We start from the raw sequence: 20,874 nt of genomic DNA on the forward strand, positions 1-20,874 counted from the left end.
TCCTATTCTGTTCCTCTACTCCACTCTGGTGAGACCCCATCTGCAGTACTGCGTCCAGTTCTGGAGGCCCCAGCATGAGAAGGACATGGACCTGCTGGAGAGGGTCCAGAGGAGGGCCACGAAAATGATGAGAGGGCTGGAGCACCTCTGTTATGAGGGCAGGCTGAGAGAGTTGGGGCTGTTCAGCCTGGAGAAGAGGAGGCTCTGGGGAGACCTCAGAGCGGCCTTCCAGTTCCTAAAGGGGGCCTACAGGAAAGACAGGGACAAACTCTTCAGTACGGCCTGTTGTGACAGGACAAGGGGTAATGGTTTCAAAACAGAGGAAGATAAATTTGAGCCAGCTATTAGGAAAAAAATTTTTACACTGAGGTTGGTAGAACACTGGAACAGGTTGCCCAGAGACGTGGTAGATGCCCCATCCCTGGAAACGTTCAAGGCCAGGTTGGATGGGGCTCTGAGCAACCTCATCTAGTCAAAGATGTCCCTGCTCCTTGCAGTGGGGTTGGACTGGAAGGCCTTTGAAGGTCCCTTCCAACCCAAACCACTCTATGATTCTATATGTGGATGAGAAAAAAATAATCTAGAGATTCTTTCAACTAAAAATCCTGGGTAACAGCTTCCTGCCTAATCACAGCTAGTCTGATGGTAATATTTGAAGCTCTGTATTAGTCTCTAGATACAAAACTTCACTAGAAGAGTGGGAAGAAGAGCAGGAAGAAGTACAACTGCAGCAACAAGAGGCTGATGTCATCTTCTGCATCATGAGGGGGAATAAAAAAAAAAAACCTCAAGCACAGCATGGGTGTCACTATTTAAATTTATAAAGCTTTAGTGAATGCTTTCCCATTGTGCACAAGTGAGATCATGGCCCTACCCAGATACTTCTTTTAGGAGCTCATACTGAATGGTATGTGAACACAAACCCCAAGGCTACAGAGTCCTAACCACAGAAATCAACTTCACTTCTTGGATGCTGTAATGTTGAGAGAAATTTTTTTGTGAGAAAATTTCTGGTGCTCTCATGCTGTACCATAAGAGTGCCAAAAGACAGCAAATTCTGTTTCGCATCATATGCCTTCCTAGTGGACATCTGTGTAAACAAATTCATAGCTCCACTTTTGGATCTAAATGTCAACAAAAAGATATGCATTCTAACTCATTAGGCTGTGAAGGTAATTAATAACTAAGCTATTTTAATAAATAAAGAAAATTATGTATATTTTTTTGTATATATATATATTAACATGTATCTGTATGTGTGTGTGTGTGTATGTGTGTGTAAAATACCGACATTACTATCCAGCTAACTGAAAGCCTCGGTGAAAAGTTTTTTCAAAGATGCACTGAAACAAAAAACTAACACATACAATATGGAATGTTACCACATGAATGGGGATGAGTTTAAGTTACCATATAGCACTACAGCTAAGTAAATCTCTCTTAGTTCAATATTCACATTTGAGGTGGAATTGTGGGTTTTCTTCCTTTATTTTACTTTAAATTTTCTTCACATAACTGTTGAACCAGAGAAACCTCTGTGTCACACAGAACTTGACAAATTGAGAATAATAATTGAAAAGTAAAAAAACAAACAGGAGAATTGCAGGACAGAAAAAGACAAACCTAGTAAAATCTCAAAATAGTTTGGTGTAAAATAAAGCATTATTATACCTGCAATGATGTCATCCATCTGCTCCAAAGCTGCTTCCAGCACATGACTAGCGTCAGAAGCCATCATCTGCAATTTCTTCAGACCTTTACTGTTTCTACTGAAAAGACAGATGAAACCACTTGTATTACACTAAACCAGACCTGACAGAAAATATATATCACTGTTACATTATAAATTAAGCCACACAAGCAAAAGTCCACAGTAGCAAAAATACAGTCCAGTAATATGAAAACTAACAAAATTGGTCCTAATTTGGACAGATGACTTGGGATTTCTGAGGTATTGATTCATCACTGATTTATTTATTTTAAAGAGATTTTACTAAAACAAGGAAATGCAGATGGAAACAAAACCAAAGAACCTCAAATACTGGGAGCTTGAGATTCCCCTGCCCCTCATCCTTACCAATGATTTCCTAGATTAAAAATTCAGTGCATTTCAACCTTTTGCTTTGTGGGGAATAATAGGATTGACTAGGTTTCAATGAAGGAATGAACATATAGTGAAGAACATGCTTAACCTATAAGCAGAACTCTGTAGGAGCTCTGCTTTTTGACTGCTGCCATAAAAATAAAGAAAGAACAGATACAAACCAGTTGCTGGCTCAACCCCAGCAGTAACTGTATCTCATTGGCTTCCATGTACGACCTCTACATTATAGCACCCTAAGTCCAGCAGTTCTGAAATCATTTTTACTCCTCCTTCCCCCATTCACTCTTTCTACCACTTCTTTCATGACACTGAAAATACAGTTCTTTGTTCCAATAATCAAAATGCCTCAAGTATGAAACTTCTGTTGAGCAGAATGAAACTTCTGTTTCATACTTCCAAGTATGGAAGTTACTGCTGCCTCTTCAAAAGAGGATTAAAGACATTCATGTTACCATCTGACATCAAGGATAATAAACAAATTTTTCCAAAATTAGTCTCTGCTTGTGAGTTGGTGTTGCCGGACTCTCAGTCAAGTAGCAGTCACTGTTGTCAACAGACAACATTTTAAGGGGAGGGGGAAATTTACACTGTCCATTTCACTGCCAGTGAGAAAATTCTCTCTGAAATAAGGCCCTTTTGCACATCACTTCATCACTGAAGTATCAAACAAGTGCCCACACAGCAACGAACAGGGATCGTAGATGTGCATAATTTTTGCAGTGCTCTAACATACACCTCTTCCATGAAGGGTGCAATTCAGTCTTTTGACGTTCAGTCTTCTGATATAGCAAGTTTTTAGACCTGTGATTCAAAACCGCTCAATTTTGACAGCCTTCTGAGCTCCACAAAAGATATTTGTCTGACAGTCGCTAGAGATATCCTTCAAATGATGCAGGCTGTAGGTACGTGTACTGCCAATGGCCATATGTTTGTGGGGCCGATTATTCCAATGCCACGGAAATTTCACTGATCTGTATTTATCACACGATTACCTATGCTAAGAATTCAATGATTTTTAATTTAAATAAATATTACAATAATATCTAACGGCAATTCACATAGATGAAAATATTTTTGTACAGTATTCATCCAGTGACAGTTCAGACACTGGCCACATGACCAATGACATGACTGGCAGCTACACCACGCACATTTCCTCTCACAGTTGGAGTCTGCCCAAAGTCTAGGATGTGAAATCAGCAGAGGATAAAGTCAGCTTTAAAATAAAAGCTTATCCATTTTTTGGTTTTGCTACTGTGTTATCAATAAGGTGTGTGCCCTATGTCCATTCCAGTCAATGTATATAGCACCACTATCTAGAGGGACAGATGCAGCAATAAGAGTCAGAAATACTACGTTCTAATTTGAGCTCTGCCATTTATAACTTGTCATAACAGGTAAGTCATTAATTAACTTCAGATCAAATTGATCTGAAAAGCAATATGAGAACGCCTTATCAGAAAATGTAAGAAAAATCTTTACTATCACCGAAGGCAAAGATTAATGGCTTTGGTCTCTCAATTTTTGTCAAAATAATAATAATTATTATTATTTAAGTATGAACAATGCAAAATGGAAATGAATTTCACCAAAATGCATCTGATCCAAATATTTCATTTAATGGTATTGGGAACAACAGAAATTATGCTCAGAATAATCTGGAAAGTAATTAAGTCAGCTGATATAAACTTAACATTTCAGAATGCTTACACATGTGCACGCTGCAGACACTCCCTCTGATTCAGTTGCTTCATTTTGTTGGTTTTGGTAGAGTCTCATCTTCTGCTGTCACATTTACCTGCCAGTAGTTTAGTAGATTCACTAAATACTTTAGAGATAGCTGATTCTCAACTGCAACGTGTCTCTTTCCTTGCAATATTTCCCCTAGTTCACAGCAACCATAACATTGATAATAATCACCTCAGTGAAAGGAAATCCACCTATAGTCAGCAGCTGCCAAAGAGGCACCTAGGCTACCTTGCTCCTTTGGCAGATGTGGCCACCAGTCAAGCCTGCAGAAATCTACAACCACCAGCTGTGTTGGTAAATCAGGACATTAGACTGGCTCAAAATTAGAAGGGAGAAAGAGTGAACAATTCTAAAACCAGCACAGTTTCTATTGCTAGATTGCACTGCATGCTCTTATTTGTGCAACAAGGTACTGCTCCATGTGCTTAAAGCAGCTAGAACAATACACAGATGTTATTAACAAGAAAAGCAGGATTACCATTTCTTCTAAACATCAAATATAGTATTTGACCATCTGTAGTGAAAAAGGTACAGAAAATGCTGATAAATTACATTACAAACTTGAAATTTTACTTAGAGAAAAACCTTCAGTAAAGACCTTGGCACAAACCAGAAAGTTTTAATGAAAAATACCACCAGAACTAAGTCTTCTACCTACTCCCAGCCTCCACACTCTGCCTGTTTTCTCACCTGTATCCACTGTGTATTTGCTGCTTAACTGCATTAAGCTAGAGTAAAACCTGCTGATCAAACAACGATTTATTAATAAAAGCAATGTTCTTTGCTCCAGAGTGATAATGTAATATTACTTGCTTGACATCTTTTTCTAGACAGACCTGTTGCTTGTGCTTCAGGCAAGTCTTACTTTCCCAGACACTCCCTTCTTGCAGTTCGACTGTTCTGAGCAATATTATGAAAATAGCTTGTTAGATCTCATATGCTTTCAGTTACCATTTCTGATCTAGTTCTATAGAAATATTTGCAATTGTGGATTCGTTTCTTATCTTTATTAAATAACAAGACACTTGTATCAAATCCAAGGCCTGCTGAGTGCCTTAAACAGGATCCATCTATTTGCCAGTATTTTAATTGCAATTCCTTTTACAGTTTTAATTTCTGAACTACATCAACAGATGCAGAACAACATGACTTATCTACCTACTACATAAAAATATACATACATTTTGAAAAGTAAGTTTTTTCAGCATTGGTAAGGGCTGAACAAAAACCATCTCTAACATTACAGTACAACCTTTAATACTAGCAAATTCTAACCTTCAGGATTTATAAATTAATTTTTATACCAGCAAAATACAAGAACCAATCTACTCACCTTTTCAGGTCCCTAAGAAGAAAAGAATTTACTTTTTTTGCCTGATCAGTATATTAATAGCCGAAGCGTTACTGTTAGACAGACATAAGTCTAAATTATTATCATCCCTTCTAAGCCACACGCTCATACTAATTTAGAGCCCAGCCCACAGATAAAGATATTGCAACCCTGTTTGTTATAATTACCTAAGTAATAAGATCTTCCAGGAAGTGCAGACAGAGCAAACTGGTCTGAATGCCTTAAATTTATTTTGCTTAGCTAGCTTTACCCTATAAATCGCAATCTGAGATTTGCATTTCAAATAAAATGAAATAACTCTGGTAGAACCATTGTACTTAGACCCAATATCCCTTGCAAATTTCTTAACCTATTTTCCATATGTAAAACTATAGCTTACTGTGTCCAAAAAGAATGTAATATTTAACAGATGTATGAGCAAGATGTTCTTCAGAATTATGAAAAGCCTTAATTAAATTTCAGTCTTTCATGGCTGCCTTGAACCAGCAGCTGTCCAGAGATAAGAATGTGAACATTTAGGCAACTCATAAGTCAGATATTTTTCCAAGGTTCCTCCTAATAATGAGGTTGCCAACTTTATCAGTTACGGAGAGGGGTGTAGTTTTTGACAAGAACTCTTGAAATCCAGATCTTGCCTTAATATCAATGATTTGGGTGGTCTACAAATTCTTCTTACATTTAGAAGACACAGCTAATAAGTACCCACAACTCCCTTTCTTTCCAGGATGAGTAAATACATGTTTGCAAACTGTTTAAAGATTCAAATTCAAGTATCACATTGCTTTATATTTAATAGTATAATGAAATATCAAGTGGCTTGGGTAAGCTTCAGAAGTCCTCCATTCTTTTTTCAGCTGCAAGATTACTCCTCAGCTGTAACGCACAAGTGTGCAGTTTCCACCCCTGTCATTTCCCACCTTGCTTCTCCCCCAGCCACATGCTGCATTGTACCTAGTCACTCCACAGGAACACAGCTGCTGATTCATCTCTCAAACTCAGTAGTTCTCATGACACCATCAAATACAAAAGTTATAAACACATATTTGGATCCTGGCCTTTTAGAAGCTGGCATACCTCTCTCTAATTAAGTTAATCCTTAGTCCTAAATAACCATCCACAGCTGCTGGGAACAGAAGAATTTCTGATGATCACTAGAATGACTGCCTAAGGAACATTACTTCTACAGCTTATACTTATGCTACTTATACTGTCCTCCAGGACTATCCAGCCAGAAATCCTGTTAGTCTGATTATAGCTTAAATTTAATTTACTTGTTAATGCAGACACTACTCGCTCTATTTCCCCTTCATATGCTTCACTGGAATAGGTAGAAGGGTAAATAGAACCCTTCCTTCATTGATCACACTTTATGTAATAAATACAAACAAGACTATAGACATTTTTTAAAGAATAACTAGAATGGGAATAAAAAAAGAAAATTTATTTTCAGCTACAAAGTGTGAAGGTCCACACTAAGGGGGAAAGAAATACAGATTAGCCAAAGCCGAAGGAAGACCTGATACTGAACTATTTCAGGTAGACGGCAGAAGAACTGGTAAAGTCTCTAGTTAATGTATTGCTGGGAATCCTTATGTGAAAGGACATCCTTGGGTGAAGCACAGTACTAGTATGATATCTCCATGATGAAAATGAGCTAAGCTCATTAACTAAATCAGCTAAACGAACTTATGCAGGCAGCTGGATATTACCCTGGCACTGTAAAAACACCACGTTTGTGTGCTGCTGATAAAAGTTAGTGTGACAAACAGTAAGAACTATGCCACTTTTAAACACATTACAGTAAATAATTTGATTTAAAATATGAAGGGAACCGAACGTAGTTAAATTTACTGCATTATGAAGTAGCAAAGTCAAAGCCAAACATCTGTTTTCAAAAATAAATCCATTAAGTTTGCTAATACAAGTCTTAATTTCAATTTTGGGAGAAGGGAGGGGGAGGAAAAAAGAAAGCACTCTTAAAAATACGCTAAATGATCTGACTGATACTTTATGATGCTTTAAGAACACAAATCATCTCACAGTAACTCCTCCACTGGACTCATGGATATTAAGTTACAGTTGCTATTGGTACCATAACTGAATTTCCTGACTTATGTTTGTACAAAGTCTCATCCTTACTTATAAAAGCTGATGCCGACAGAATGGCATGTGCAAAGTGAGGTTTCTTCAGCTCCTCTCTGTAGCAGTTTTATCAACTGTAGAAAGCCCTTCATTCCTTCAGTGTTGCTTTAAACATTACTCATAAAAGCTTAAAAAAGCACTTCATAACTTAATTTTAAATGGTTATCAGATATTTTAAGGTTTCAGTATAAAGGCAAATGTTGTAGCTTCTGGCTTTGCAAATCTTAAAACCAAAACCAAAATTGCATTCATTATTTATTATTACACTATGTGAAAAAAAAAACCAAACTAATTATTGTAGTTCAGCTAACTAGTTCTAATTTCTAGCTCGTTAAATTTAAAAAAACTACAATGAATAAATGCTTTGGATTTAAGCTTCAACTGATTAAAGCATTACCTGGTAAAAAATTGGTTCAGAAACTTTCCTCTCATAATGTAAACATTTCTGGTCATAAAATAAATGCAAAGATGAATGGCACACAAAAGTCAGATTTGGTACTAGAGTTCACATTTAGTTATAAAAGTATTACAATAAAGAAGAGTTAGACTCTCAAAATTCTGACATTTAAAATGAACTATGTTTTTTCCTTTCCCTTCTAATCTCAGGTATTCACTGCCCTTAAGGTCACAGCTTCAAATCTTCTTCCATGAAGGTCAACATTTCAACTAGGTCTTCTAAATTACTTAACTCCAGATCCAGTGCCTGGGAAACTGCATTTCTCCCCCGCCCCGCCACGCCAAGAAACCCAACAAAAACATACAAGAGTTGAAAAACGGAGGCCGAGAAATGCTGTAATGAATGATCCTGTGAAAGTAAATTCATGCTCTAGTAAATTGAAAGCTGAGAAACGGTAATAAAAGTAAATACAGAATTAATGCACAAATGAACTCTTTGTCCTAAAGTAAACCAGACAAGACCTCCACAGAAATTGAGAGAGATTAGGTATATATGATTAACAAAAGTATTCAAAGCCATCCTTTATAAAAACCCTAAAACATTAGACAAACTGCTGGAAAAAACCCACTATTTAAAATTTGAGAATTAGGAATAATATTTCTTATGATTCATAAATAGTTCTCAACTTTTTAGAATCTCTCTGAAGCAAATGCTTTTCAGCCTGGCCATAACAACCTACTGGAGATCAGGCCAGTCCCTTATGGAAAATCCTAGTGTTCAATTTTTGTTTGTCTTTCTGCATTTCAGTAAGTTTTGTAAATGGAAATAATTCCTTTTGCCCATTAAGCTGTTATAGAACCCAGTCAGCAGAATAAGCACTACTAATAACTCACTTTATTAATCTATTAAGTACATGTATATAAATCCCACTAGGGATACAGAAGTGTATATGAGCACTGTGAAACAGAGATTTTGCATTACCTTATGCAAGTACCATTTGGAATATTACTCTGAAAACACAGATGTTTCACTGAAGGAGGCCAATGCTAACAGAGTGCCAGAGGAGCTGGTATCTCAGAAAAACTAAGGAGGTCCAATTTTCAAATCTGCTCACAGTGTCCATTTACTTCAGTTCCTTGATGTACACAGAGGATTATTGTAAAAGTCACCCGCTTTACCAACAGAGAGCAAACACTCCTCAGCCAATTGCTTCGTTTTTAGAACCTATACAGTCCTTGGTCCTAGTGCCCGGATTTCTATTTATTATTGCCCATAGTGTAATCAAGACAGGTATCCATCAAATTCATATGACTCAGAAGCAGAAAACAGCTATGTATTTCTGGAACTCTTACAACACCCTAACAATAGTCATGCTCATTCAAACTAGAAGTCTGTCTGGCCCAGTGCTTCAACCCTAATGATGTTCAGTGCAACACAGGTGCATTGTGATCAGTCTCCTGCTCTATCTTTCCTCTTTCCCAACAATCAGCAAGCACAGACTTCACGAAACACAGACTGGATAGGAACCATCACGTTTCATAGATGTTGAAGGACCTACCCCTCTGTAGACTTAGCTGATTTCTTTTCAAATACATTTCGTATAATTTTTTCAGTGATTTCTCTGACACTAGAGAAAAAAAAAAGCCACAAAACAGCAGTTAATCACCGCTTACTTTTTCATGCCACCATCTTATAGTCTCTTTCCAGTCCTATTCCTGTTTCTCCCCTACAACATCCCTGTTTAAGTGAAGAGTCGTTACCTGGCAAGTCTCCCCTGAGAGTAAACCCAATCCATATTTTTCAACACACTTGCTGCTTCTCCATACACTTTTTCTTGTTTTATGTTAGCATTGTTAAGATGAGATGACCAAGGCTACACATAGCATTCAAGTTGCAGGGTATTTCTGACCTTTAGAAAAATGCCACAGAAGAAATAGATGATGACACAGGTGAATATGTGAACGTTTCCATGTAGAGTAAAAGCAATGGATCTTTACAGAAATAACTCACTTCAGAGTATTAGAAGAGTTGAGAGCTCTAAGCATTCCTTAAAATGGACAGATATGAAAGTATGTGAGGAATGGTAAAGGAATTGGCACCAGTGAACACTGAGATACTTGAGATCTGTTTTTCTGCAACTGAATCTCAGAACAAAGAGAAGGGTTAACAAGCTAGAAAACTGATTTCCTGCAATCAAGAGACAACTTTCATCCATAAGATTTCTAAGGTAAAAAGCTGAGGTATGGGTTAGACATCACAGAGAAACAGTCCAACACAGACAAAACTAAGAGAGATATTTTGTATTATTATTTCTCATTACAAAATTATCTACTCTTGAGTTACTCAGGTTACAAAGCTCAGTTCTGAATTTGCCTCAACTTTATTAATGCAATACAAAGGCTTTTGTGAGTCTAAACTCAGCTGTAGATATAAGGCTTAAAAACGAATACTAAAAAACCAGCTTTTTTTTTAATTTGTAAAATTTAACTTCATATTAGTATTTTTCCCTTTTTGAAAAATTTTGTGCAGCAATTTATAAATAACTGGAAACATCATCAGGCTGGTTTAATACGACCCACTCTGCATCTGTGAACACAAACATGCCGAATTCACACTAACAGGAATTGACAGTATCAAGTACTTCTCTATAAATTTAAGCTTCAGCAGCTACTTTGAGGAAAGTGTCTGTGGGAAACAAAGAAAGGAAAAATATACTTCTGCTAGAAACAGCAAATTCAACATAAATGAATCTGCTTGAATTAAAAGCATTAAACTAGGAACAACAAATGAATCACTATGAAAAGCACCGTATCCCACATTACTCATCACATCAATGAAAATATAAATTTTAACAGCTGTGTCAGTTTAATGCTTATGCTTATAAACAAAGCTTATATTCTTAACACTCTTCTATTGATTGCTCCCTGAAGATTAATGAAAATATCTTTGGAAAAAGCTGTCTCTAATTTTTTCTCTTTCTCTGCCTAAAGAATAGGTGTAACCAAGAGGCAAAAATTCTCCACAGCAAGTTAAATCCTGATCTAAAATGACACATTTTGTTGACTTTGCTCCTCCACTATTCAGAATATGGGGCATCTTACTCCTTGCAGAACTGGCCAACAAGTAAGGAAGTAGCTGTATCAAATATTGTACCACAGCTTATTTCTAAATCAGAGAATGTTAGGGAAGAGTTCTGAAGTGCCTAGCATGCTCTTCTATAAAGCAGATACATCTGATGGCCCAGGATACAAGAGAGATCCTGGAAGTCTACTATTACATATAGCACCTTCTATTATCAGCTAGGCATTCGCAAGCTCTTGCCAACCACAAAGCCCACCATGCTGTGTCTGCCAACCATTTCAAGGCATTTATCCTCAGTTCTACACAAACGTAAAATGAACACGTTTCTGTGTCAAATCATGTTATCAAGGGTAAGTCAAACCAATTTAAATGTCTCCTACATATGTAGGACTAAGAAAGAGATAAGAAAATGCACAACCGCAGTTCCATGCAGCAGAATGCCTATTTGAATTTGCAAAATTTAAAAAGTATATGTCATTTATAGAAAGAGACTAATTGCTCAGCAAAACTAGTTCCATGTATGAGCTTCCAAAGCTACAGTATTCCAGTTTAGACATTCTGGATTACAGGTTTGCTAGGACACTTAATTCAGAAAACTTCTGGAAGCTTTGCAAATCAAGAAATGCCCTTCTCAACACAAAATGAATGCAAGAACTGGACCCAGAAACAGACCCATTCATAAATTCACTATTCTTCTGGTTTTCACAGACATGTTTACATCTGAAATTCAGGATGCTGTCAGCATAATTCATCAATGAGCTAAGTATAAAGGATCAATACTGAACTACTATCTGTTCACCACCTGAACGTGAACAATGACTCAAAAATATTTGCCAAAAAATAAAACTGTAGCCTAAAATTTGTGCTACTATGTGTTTCTTCCAGTCCAAAGAAAAACTCTTTCATATAATTGAAATAAATTTAAAAATTGCAGTTGTTACTGCAAATGCTAGACTACAACACTACCAGAAGCAATATATTGTTATAGTAAAATTTTACTGGCTCTGAAATAAATGAATTAGACATCTGTACTGACATAGAAGACAAACAAAACAGAATTCTTATCTTACTTTGAAGGGCCTGAGCAAGGCTAGAAGTCCTAAAGCACACTGTCACAGTCTCAAATAGCAATGACACCTGAGGAGATACTAAGTGTCAAGCTTTTACACATCCTGCCTTACTTCAGAGTATTTCCGGTTAAAACTCAGAGTAGCTTTTTAGAACTGTTTGAAAGGCTTACTACTCATATTTGGTCTGACTGTGAATAAACCTATGGAGTTTCCAGAGGTAATAACTTAATCAGATATTTTACTGTTTTATAACAATGCCCTTATTAGACCTGTTTATTAAAACAATCACAAAATGAAATTATTTCAGGGTAATTACTTGCAAAGTCCTTTTATCCCTAACAGCTACCAGCTGATTTGACTTTATGAAAAATACGTCAGAGGTTTCTTACATCTAGGGCCAAGTGACAGTGCATAAAAATCAAAATAAAAAAAAATAGAAAAAAAGGATTCAACTATTCAAATGACTGTTTACTGAACTAAGATTTTCTTCTATTTCAGGAGAGAAAAGGAGATCGGAGTTCACTGTCAGTTTCTTCATTTTATTTCATTTTCTGGAAAATGGATCAAAGTTTGCTCCCATATCAGTGATCATGACATCTTTATACCTTCATCCTAACTTCGTAAGTAAATTTTGATTTACTATCATATAAAGAGATTTAGTCCCCTGTGTTTCAGTGGTCTTCAAAAACTCCAAATGGAAACATTCAGGACAGTTATTAATTCCTAAAAATACATATCCAGTCTTCTCCTACTTGAAAAGAAAAATAGGCCATGTTAACAAACACTGAAATACTGCTCTGTAACAAGGAAATTGTTTCTTCTCTATTAGTCCTTATGGATAAGGGATAGTTTTGCTCCTTGACAGAAACAGTACTGTTTACTTTGTTAATTAAGAAAAGCAAATAAAATACATTCACTGTAAAATTATATTTACAGGGATACTGCCTGGCAAACTAGGTAAGCTGCCTAGCATGGCGGTTTTATTAGTCTCAACTAATTTGGAATCTCTGCTTCTAAGTACCCGGATCTGGGTTTCCAAAGGAAGTTAGCAGCTGCTAGTCCCGTTCTTCTCCATTAGTCCCTGGATAATCAGAAGCTTTGATTAAACAAAAACCTACAAACGACTCGTGAATCTAAACTAAATTCATTCTAGAGCATGAATTTTCTTTGTATCAAATTATTTACTCTGAACATAAACTCCTCTCCCCATGTTAAAAAAAAAAACAAAACAAACAAACAAACCAACAAGCCGAAGTCTTCTACAGTCCGTCCTTTTGCAAGTAGGTTATGTGAAATGAAAACCAGTTGTGCTTCACAAACTACAAATGAAACTGAAGAAGCTACCAAATTTCCTAATTAAAATGGAGAATACAATCAAAGCAAACCAGATTTGGATCGCAATTCTTGCAACAGTTTTCTAATCCTTAGCCTAATCTACAACTATTATGAAACGCAGCATGCACTGGACAAAGTATAGATGAGTAACTACTGTGGACGACTATTAAGTATTTTTCGCAACTCTACAGTATGTTCTGCAAAGCAGGCCAGAACATATATTTTCCTTGCACAAAAGCTTGTTATAACAACTCTCCTTTCTTCTAGTGACAAATGATTCTAATATGCTTTTCCTTTGGTACATCTGAAGTTGGCTAGATCAGACCATAAATTGCTCTTTTTAGTTTCAGGCAAAATTACTACGTCAGATACATTCAGCTTCTTAGACTGAAGCACATTTTAATTCAATAAATATTTAACTAATAATTTATAATGTTTATGACCAAGACTTTCAGGTTTAATATAATCTGTACTAACACCAAAATACTTTGTACATATACTTTTCATTACAGAAGACTACTTTCAAGAAAACAAAACTATTCACTTTTTTTTTTAGATGCAATACATTCTTTAAGAGAATTAAAGATCCTATTTTCTTTGATATTTTACAACCAGTCTGTGTTTCTGTTCCATACAAGTAGCTCCAAATTTTAAGATTTGTTCCTCTTCCCTTCTTGAAACAATTATTAAAGTATGTATTACAAAAGAGCTTACAACAGATCCTTTGCTTATATATACGCATATGCTCACATAGCACTTGCTTAAAAGTATCTTCAAGTTCACCTACAGGAGTTTTTATTATTTGTTGGGGAGGTGGTGTTTTTTGGTTTGTGTTGGTTGGGGTTTGTTTTTTTTTTTTTTTTTTTTGTAATTTCTAGTAGTAAGTACATTTAATGCACAGTTAACAAGGGTAGCTGGGGCCCATGTCCGAGTACCTGAGTTGACGTTACTACCACATTTCCTACAGACTCACTGTTTCTGAAGCTGTTAGTGCATGTCCTGAACACATCTCAAGATTCAGCGACTTGTTTTGCCTTTTTTTTTCTCCTGGTCCTGCTGAGTATCCATAAATCTGCTAGGAGTGATGGTAAGGCCACTGGGAGAAGACCCATGCTTATATGATTTTTCACTCATACCCTCACTGCAAAGTACATAAAAAGGTTACAATCACAAATAAACCAAAGCACAACTTCATACCTTAGATCAGGCACAAAAACTTGAAAAAAAGAAGTTTTCCACATGCAAATGGAATGGAATTAATAACAAATTTCAGGTAAGAGCTTATGGTAACGGCATTGTGAAGACCTGCACTTAAACCTAATGAGACCAGTTTTATGAAGCATATAGGAGTGTTATTACAGAATAATTGAGTTACAGCATAGTTGAGGTTGGAAGGCACCTATTCAGATCACCTACTTCAATTCCTAAGAGCTTGTTTTCATTAGTATATACATCAACGTTGTCTGGAATGTCATCAAGGCACCGAATGTATAGGACAAAGATGATTTTACAAAAATTTCACTACGGATTACAGAATGATAGAACGTTTTTAGTAAAAGATGAAGAAGTCTTATGCAGGAAGATCTTAATAGATCCCTTGTCTAAAACTGCACACAGCTAATACCATCCAGATGAAATGCAAAAACTTTGCTTCCCAGAATGGTTGGTGCTCGTTTCCTATCTAAGATATTGGATTTATCTCCCCAAGGTCTTTCCTAGAGAATGTTTTTGCTCTGGAGTGAAACATCAAAATACTTCCAGTTAGGAGCTGACTGGATTACACGCATTACAGAAACACATTCATAAATCTTACTGCAATGTCATTAGAATAAGATGTTCTGATTATGCGTTATTAAAGCAGATGTTACCATCTGCAGTGTACTGTACTGTAGTGGAATAAAAATACGATTCACTACATTCAAGGGACTTTTGGCAAATACTTTCCCCTGTCAAACTAAGACTTCTGAAATAAACTTTGAGTTGAAAATAGCACAAATTGGAAACAAAATTACTTCTTTGTATGAGCAGTAGAGACAGAAACAAGAAGGCATTCCCAGCTAAGTCATCTCTCAGTGTGGAGACCAACAAGAATTGTTTTCAGAAAAGAATAAAGTAAAACGGCAGTTCCCATACTGTCAGTGCTTGAAATATAGATTATAGTTCAGTACCTTAGATTTATCTTTACTAATTACTTTAACTGGCATACAATCTGTTGATCTTAAAGGGTATGAAGACATCGCCAACAAGTGAATCATTCTCTATGAATATTCATACACGTTACTCGTTACTGTAACGAAAACAAGACTCACAGTCAGCATTTGATAAGCAACACTCAAAACAGAGCCAGGCTTTGGACCTGTCTTGACTTTAAGCCTTCAGTCTTATTTCACCCCTCCAGCCTAATTCAAGATTTTGCTGAAAGAGAATCAGGCCTGCTGATCTCTTTTCTCCAAATTCACATCTGGTTCAGGAAACTATAATCAATTTAGCACCATGTCCTTGGGTGATATGCAAAAGATCTCTCATACAGTCAGCAGTTCATGCTCTGTCATTGCAACTTTTTGAAAGTCAAATCCATCATGTACCATTGCTGGCATGTTGTCTGCCACATACTATCTGGTCACCGTCAGGTTTCTTATCTTTTCCTCTCTCTAAACCACAAGGCACTATTTCCCCTGTATTCAATTCTCAACTTTTATCCTCAGTTACTTCAGGTTTTACCTGGATAATTCAGCTAGACAGATGAACATATATTTATTTTATATCAACATAAAAATGTAAGAATATGTTTTATATATCACATACACAGAGTTCAGAAAAACACTAATGGCTCCCCGTTAGTTTGTTGATCATCTGGCAGAGAAATAATTTTCTCCTGTCTGGTCAAAGAATATGCTGAAAGATGCATCCTACGTAACCGAGATTGTATCATTTCTTTGATTCCTTAATTCAGGAAGCAGAATAGGGAAACCACATGTTAGTACTGTCTTATGCATGTGAAGATATAGAATCTTCCTCTTTAATCATTATGAAAACATACAGGTCTTTCTGCTCAGCAGCTTTGGGATACAGGTCTTCCAGAAATAGTAGTAAGCTACACAAGATTCATAACAATCTTGCTTCACAGGTTATCACATTAGAGTTTAAAATCCAGGTCATGCTTATAGTCCTTTAAACCACTACTTTGAAACTTGGCAGAGGCACAGTATAAACATAAAATCCACAAATTGACCTAGACTGGCAACTGTGCCATTATGATTTACTTTTTATGTTTCTTTCAGAAAGGAATTATGTTTGTAATTGAACTTCTTTGTTCTCTGCACCAATGAATTGTCAAATAAGAGCAAAGTGCTATTGGGAAATGGCTTTATAGTAAATAAATACATGAAGATGCAGGGAAACAAAAGAAGTAACAAGAGGCTTGAAATAAAAACATTGAGCTAAAACATACAGGCAGAGGCATCTAGCTACAAAAAAAAAAAATCCAACCCTTATTCTGCCGCTTAATATGCATCTATTTAAAAGTAGAAGAACTATAAAATACTGTAAAGGAGTGGCAAGAAGACATTCAAGCTGCCACAGTTTATCAAAAACATGTTATTACCTCAAAGCTGGTGCTTAGACAAAGTTAAAGAATGGATTGTCCAAAGGTGGGAGTCTCAGTTTCTTCAGTTCTTCAAAGTAACAGGTGAGTTGATAGCACAAAAGAGGTAAGAGCAAACTGGAGAAAATTTAGAGAACTTAAAATAGTTCATGGCTTAAACTCTCCAGTTTTCAAGAAATCAAGGTACCAAAGCTAAATGATTTCATATGCATCTGCTGAACTCTGGCAACTGATCAAGCATGCCTCCAAGGGCAGCCATTGATAGCTAAACTTTATTTAGTAGCTTAGGAGAATTTCAAGATTATACCTCAAGAAGTTGAATTTACTGAACTCTGAGGATGAGGTGGCAAATTGAAACTATAAACATCTCCAAAGACTTGAATGACGCAGCTTCACTAACAGAAGAGTGACTTTTGAAGGTTCTCACCAACTACCCTAAACTCTCTTCTGTTGCATTCCTATTTCTACACTGTTAGGTATATCTGGAAAACACAGAAAAGTCTTGCTTGGTATGGTATGTTGAATGATAACGTTTGCATCTATGCCAAGTGGTCATTATCACAAAGCATATTTCCCTATGCATCATGCTTTGATAAACACTAAATCCTCTGAATCATACTTTAGACATCTAAAGCAAGAAGACTGTTTCATCCCGTTCCTGTAAATATCTTATTTGGGGGAAGAGTGGAAGGGGGAACGTGGATTTTATGCTAAACAGCAAAGCCCCACTGAGGCTCTGCATTACCTGTATGAGCATAGTCCTTTGCTAATCTTACCAGGTCAAGGCCCTTGTTTGTTTGAGCTGAAAGGCTCAAACAAATCTCTAGCTGTGGGGAAAGTGAGTTAAGTTTCTGGACCGTCTCTGAGAAATCTAATAAGAGTGAGAGGAGCACCTAGGGATAAGTGCTTTAGAGGTTTTTGTGGGAGTTTGTTTTGAACACAAAAAGAGACAAGAAAGAGGCAAACAGGAAACAAGTTAGTTAAATGAGGGCTAGAAGCAGAGCTCCACATGGAAAAAAAAAACAAGGTGGGTCATCATCTTTTGTTCTTTTTCATTTTCCCACGTTTTGTACTCATAGCACATTCTCCCTCTGCCTCTCCCCCTTGTTGCTGACCCGATCAAAGTATTCAGGGAAGGTGACTCTTAAGGTCTTCACTTAGTCTTTTCCATGTGTTCTCTTCCCATCCTCCATCCAAACACGCTCTACCACATTAAATCACATTATGCTGCCTTAGAGCCTGCACGGTCTACAGTAACAGAGGGACTCAATGTAACAGAAACATGACAGAGGAAACGGGGAGATTGACACAAGAACCCAGAAAGCACTTCTCTAGTCTATGCCTACACTGCTGTATTCTCCCTTTCCTTACACACACCCTCCAATCATTTTTCCACATCAACAAACCAAGATCAGATACAGTAGGAGTGAGGGGAGGATAGTGTTTATTATCCCATCTCTACTTACTCCTTCCCTACTTCCTTCCTGTCCTCCCTGCTTCTAGCATAGTCCTAATATGGATGGGATTGCTGGAGTGAAGTAAAGATGGTAGTGCCCTCCGTCACCATTCCTCTAATTTCTCAACTTCCTAGGGCAGGAGATGAAAGCAGCAAGGGAACACGGAACCAGGGAACAATGCTGCCAGCCCAATTCCTACCATGCTTCAGCCACACAGATTGATCAGTTTCTGCCCCCTCCCTTTAATTTGGTGCTTTCCACAGGGCAGAGTTCCACACGTGTGATAGATAAACTGCTATTAAGTTTGCAAAGACACTTGATTATTACCTGGCATAGGTCAATGAAGCATTAAAGTCTTCAAAAGTGATGCTAACATTAGTTCAAAACAGTTAGAGCCATAACATGTGTGTCTACAACAGGTATAAACATCAGCAGTGTCAAGATTAGTCTTGAGCTATCCCTCAGCTTAAGTCTTGTTACCGGGGACCTGAAATTATTTTTATACATATATATATATATTTTTTTTTAAAACATATTATTTTTCCCTCATATTCTGGTACCAAGCTATACTTATCCAAAAGACAAACCTAAAGTTCTTTTGAGTTCTCCCTCTGCTCTGAGTTTCCTTCAGTTTCAAGAGGCCCTTAAAACTGCTTCCAACTGAAACTATCAGCAAACAGAGGGTAAATCCATATAATTTAAAAAACAACCCATATTTGCTTAGGTTTATCCCAATTTGTCCTTTCACTTTCACAGTATTTTGAGTTCTACTCCAAGCTTTTCTCCATTAGGAAGATACAAGGGAGCATAAAAATTTATTTGTTTTAGCTAAGTTCATACAGCAGACCCAATTCAAAGTCAGGAACACAAACAAAGTAAATCAATAAACCTGGAAAGCTGAAATTCAGCCGTTTTTGCTCTCCCATCTACTCTTTCCACATTTCCATACAAGTTTCAGAATGAAGCCCTTCATGCACCTGTTCACATATTCCTGTTTAAAACAAAAACTAAACAAAAAACCCCCAAAAAAGTGCTCCTCATTGTTTACTCTCCTGCCAAAACTCTGCAATTAAAAATCTTAAATTGCAGAAGACCTTCATGACTATGGAAATACATGTTGTACATGCAAATGTTCAAAGCACATATTGCACTTCACCTACACGCAGCCAGATCCACAGTTACTGACCTACCAAATTAATGCTTAACATCTGATTCTGCCCCATGCAAAACTGAACAAACGATCGTACACAAAGGGGTGTGATTCCTCATCCTTCTTGTAAATGCTACAGGGGAGGTATTTTTATCACAGCAGCACGATAACAAGAGTGCTGAACGATGAAACTGGGGATCACCCGACATCTCCTCATGTTCTTACCTCCCTTATCTCTGTACTGGTAAAACAGCCCATAATAGCCAGTTTCATCTTCCAGCTGTTCCTTTCTGAACATTCTTTCAACTACCCTATTTCCCCCACATACCTCTTCTCTGAATTAATTTTCAATTACAAACTGGGGGTGGGGAGAACTGCTGACTTCCACTTTACAGAACCTGGCTGCAACTGGGTGCCCTTACTGGCAGCAGAGTTTCTGAATCGACTGTTCTATGTCAATAAAACGGTTTATTTACTGAACTGCAAGTTGAACTCAAGTTTCAAAGCTTTGCTCACTGTGAGAATAAATATTTAACTTACAGGAGCCGCGAGTATTTAAAAGTCTTCTCAACAGCACGGAGCCCTTAACTCTCACAGCAACAGCGGAGGTGTTAACAAGGAGAAGCAACAGGCGCTGCAGTCCCATCCGCAGCAGGATTCCTGGAGGATCCCCTTTTCAGAACGGCCGAAGCGCCCCAGCAACCCCCAGGAGCCCGGTGCCCCGCTGACCTGCCCGCTGCCTGCCGCGGCCCCTCGGGGACGGGACGGGACGGGACGGGACGGCGCGGCCCAGCGCTCCGCCACCTCACCGCCGAGCCCCGCGCCCAGAGGACACCCGACACGCCCGGGGCACAGCGGCGAGAACCCTGCCCGCCGAGGCAGGACCCTTCCGCCCAGCACCCTCCCACGCAGCCCGCCCCCGGCTCAGCACCGCCCGCCCCCCCGCGGGGACCGACCTGCGCGGCGGCAGCGCCTCCCGCGCTCCGCTCCCGGCCGCTCGCGCCTCTCCAGGTGCGCCACACGGCGGCGGCCGCGCCGCGCGCGCCCCCAGCTCCCCTCACGCGCGCGAGGGACGCCGCGCGCTCGGCCCCCGCGCCATTGGCTGCGGAGACCGGACCGGCGGCGGCAGCGGCTGCCACCCCCACGTGACAGCAAGCTGAGGGGCGGGGGGGGGGGGCGGGGGAGAGAAAGTGCGTCGGCAGGTGCGAGGGGGCCGCGTCCGGCGCGGGACAGCCGTTACCTCGGCCCCAGGGGGCGTCGCGGCGGGGGCCGGGTCCGGGTCCGGAGCTGCCTCGGTGCCTCCTCACCGCGCCCCGGGCCCGGTAGGAGCTGCCAGGGAGCTTCGGGACAGCCGCAGTCAGTCTGGCCCGCGCAGCCCAGGTGGGAAGCGGTGAGGCTGACAGGCAGGTGGGTGCCCTCCACTTCCCACAGCAG

General features: G+C 38.5%; 1 protein-coding gene across 1 annotated transcript in view; it reads right to left on the reverse strand.

Moving 5' to 3' along the window:
- The window catches only part of PPFIBP2 (PPFIB scaffold protein 2), a 111,228-nt gene extending 90,802 nt beyond the window's left edge, over positions 1–20,426 (reverse strand). Inside the window, exons 1-2 of the mRNA XM_086749034.1 lie at positions 20,397–20,426; positions 1,672–1,769 (exon numbers count right to left, since the gene is read on the reverse strand). Coding sequence (XP_086605160.1) covers positions 1,672–1,738 — 67 coding nt within the window. The 5' untranslated portion in view covers positions 1,739–1,769; positions 20,397–20,426. The remainder of the gene's footprint in view (positions 1–1,671; positions 1,770–20,396) is intronic.
- Positions 20,427–20,874: the final 448 nt, after the last annotated feature.

This window comes from Chlamydotis macqueenii, chromosome 5, assembly GCF_036417535.1.
Source record: "Chlamydotis macqueenii isolate bChlMac1 chromosome 5, bChlMac1.mat, whole genome shotgun sequence".
NCBI classification, from domain to species: Eukaryota; Metazoa; Chordata; class Aves; order Otidiformes; family Otididae; genus Chlamydotis; species Chlamydotis macqueenii.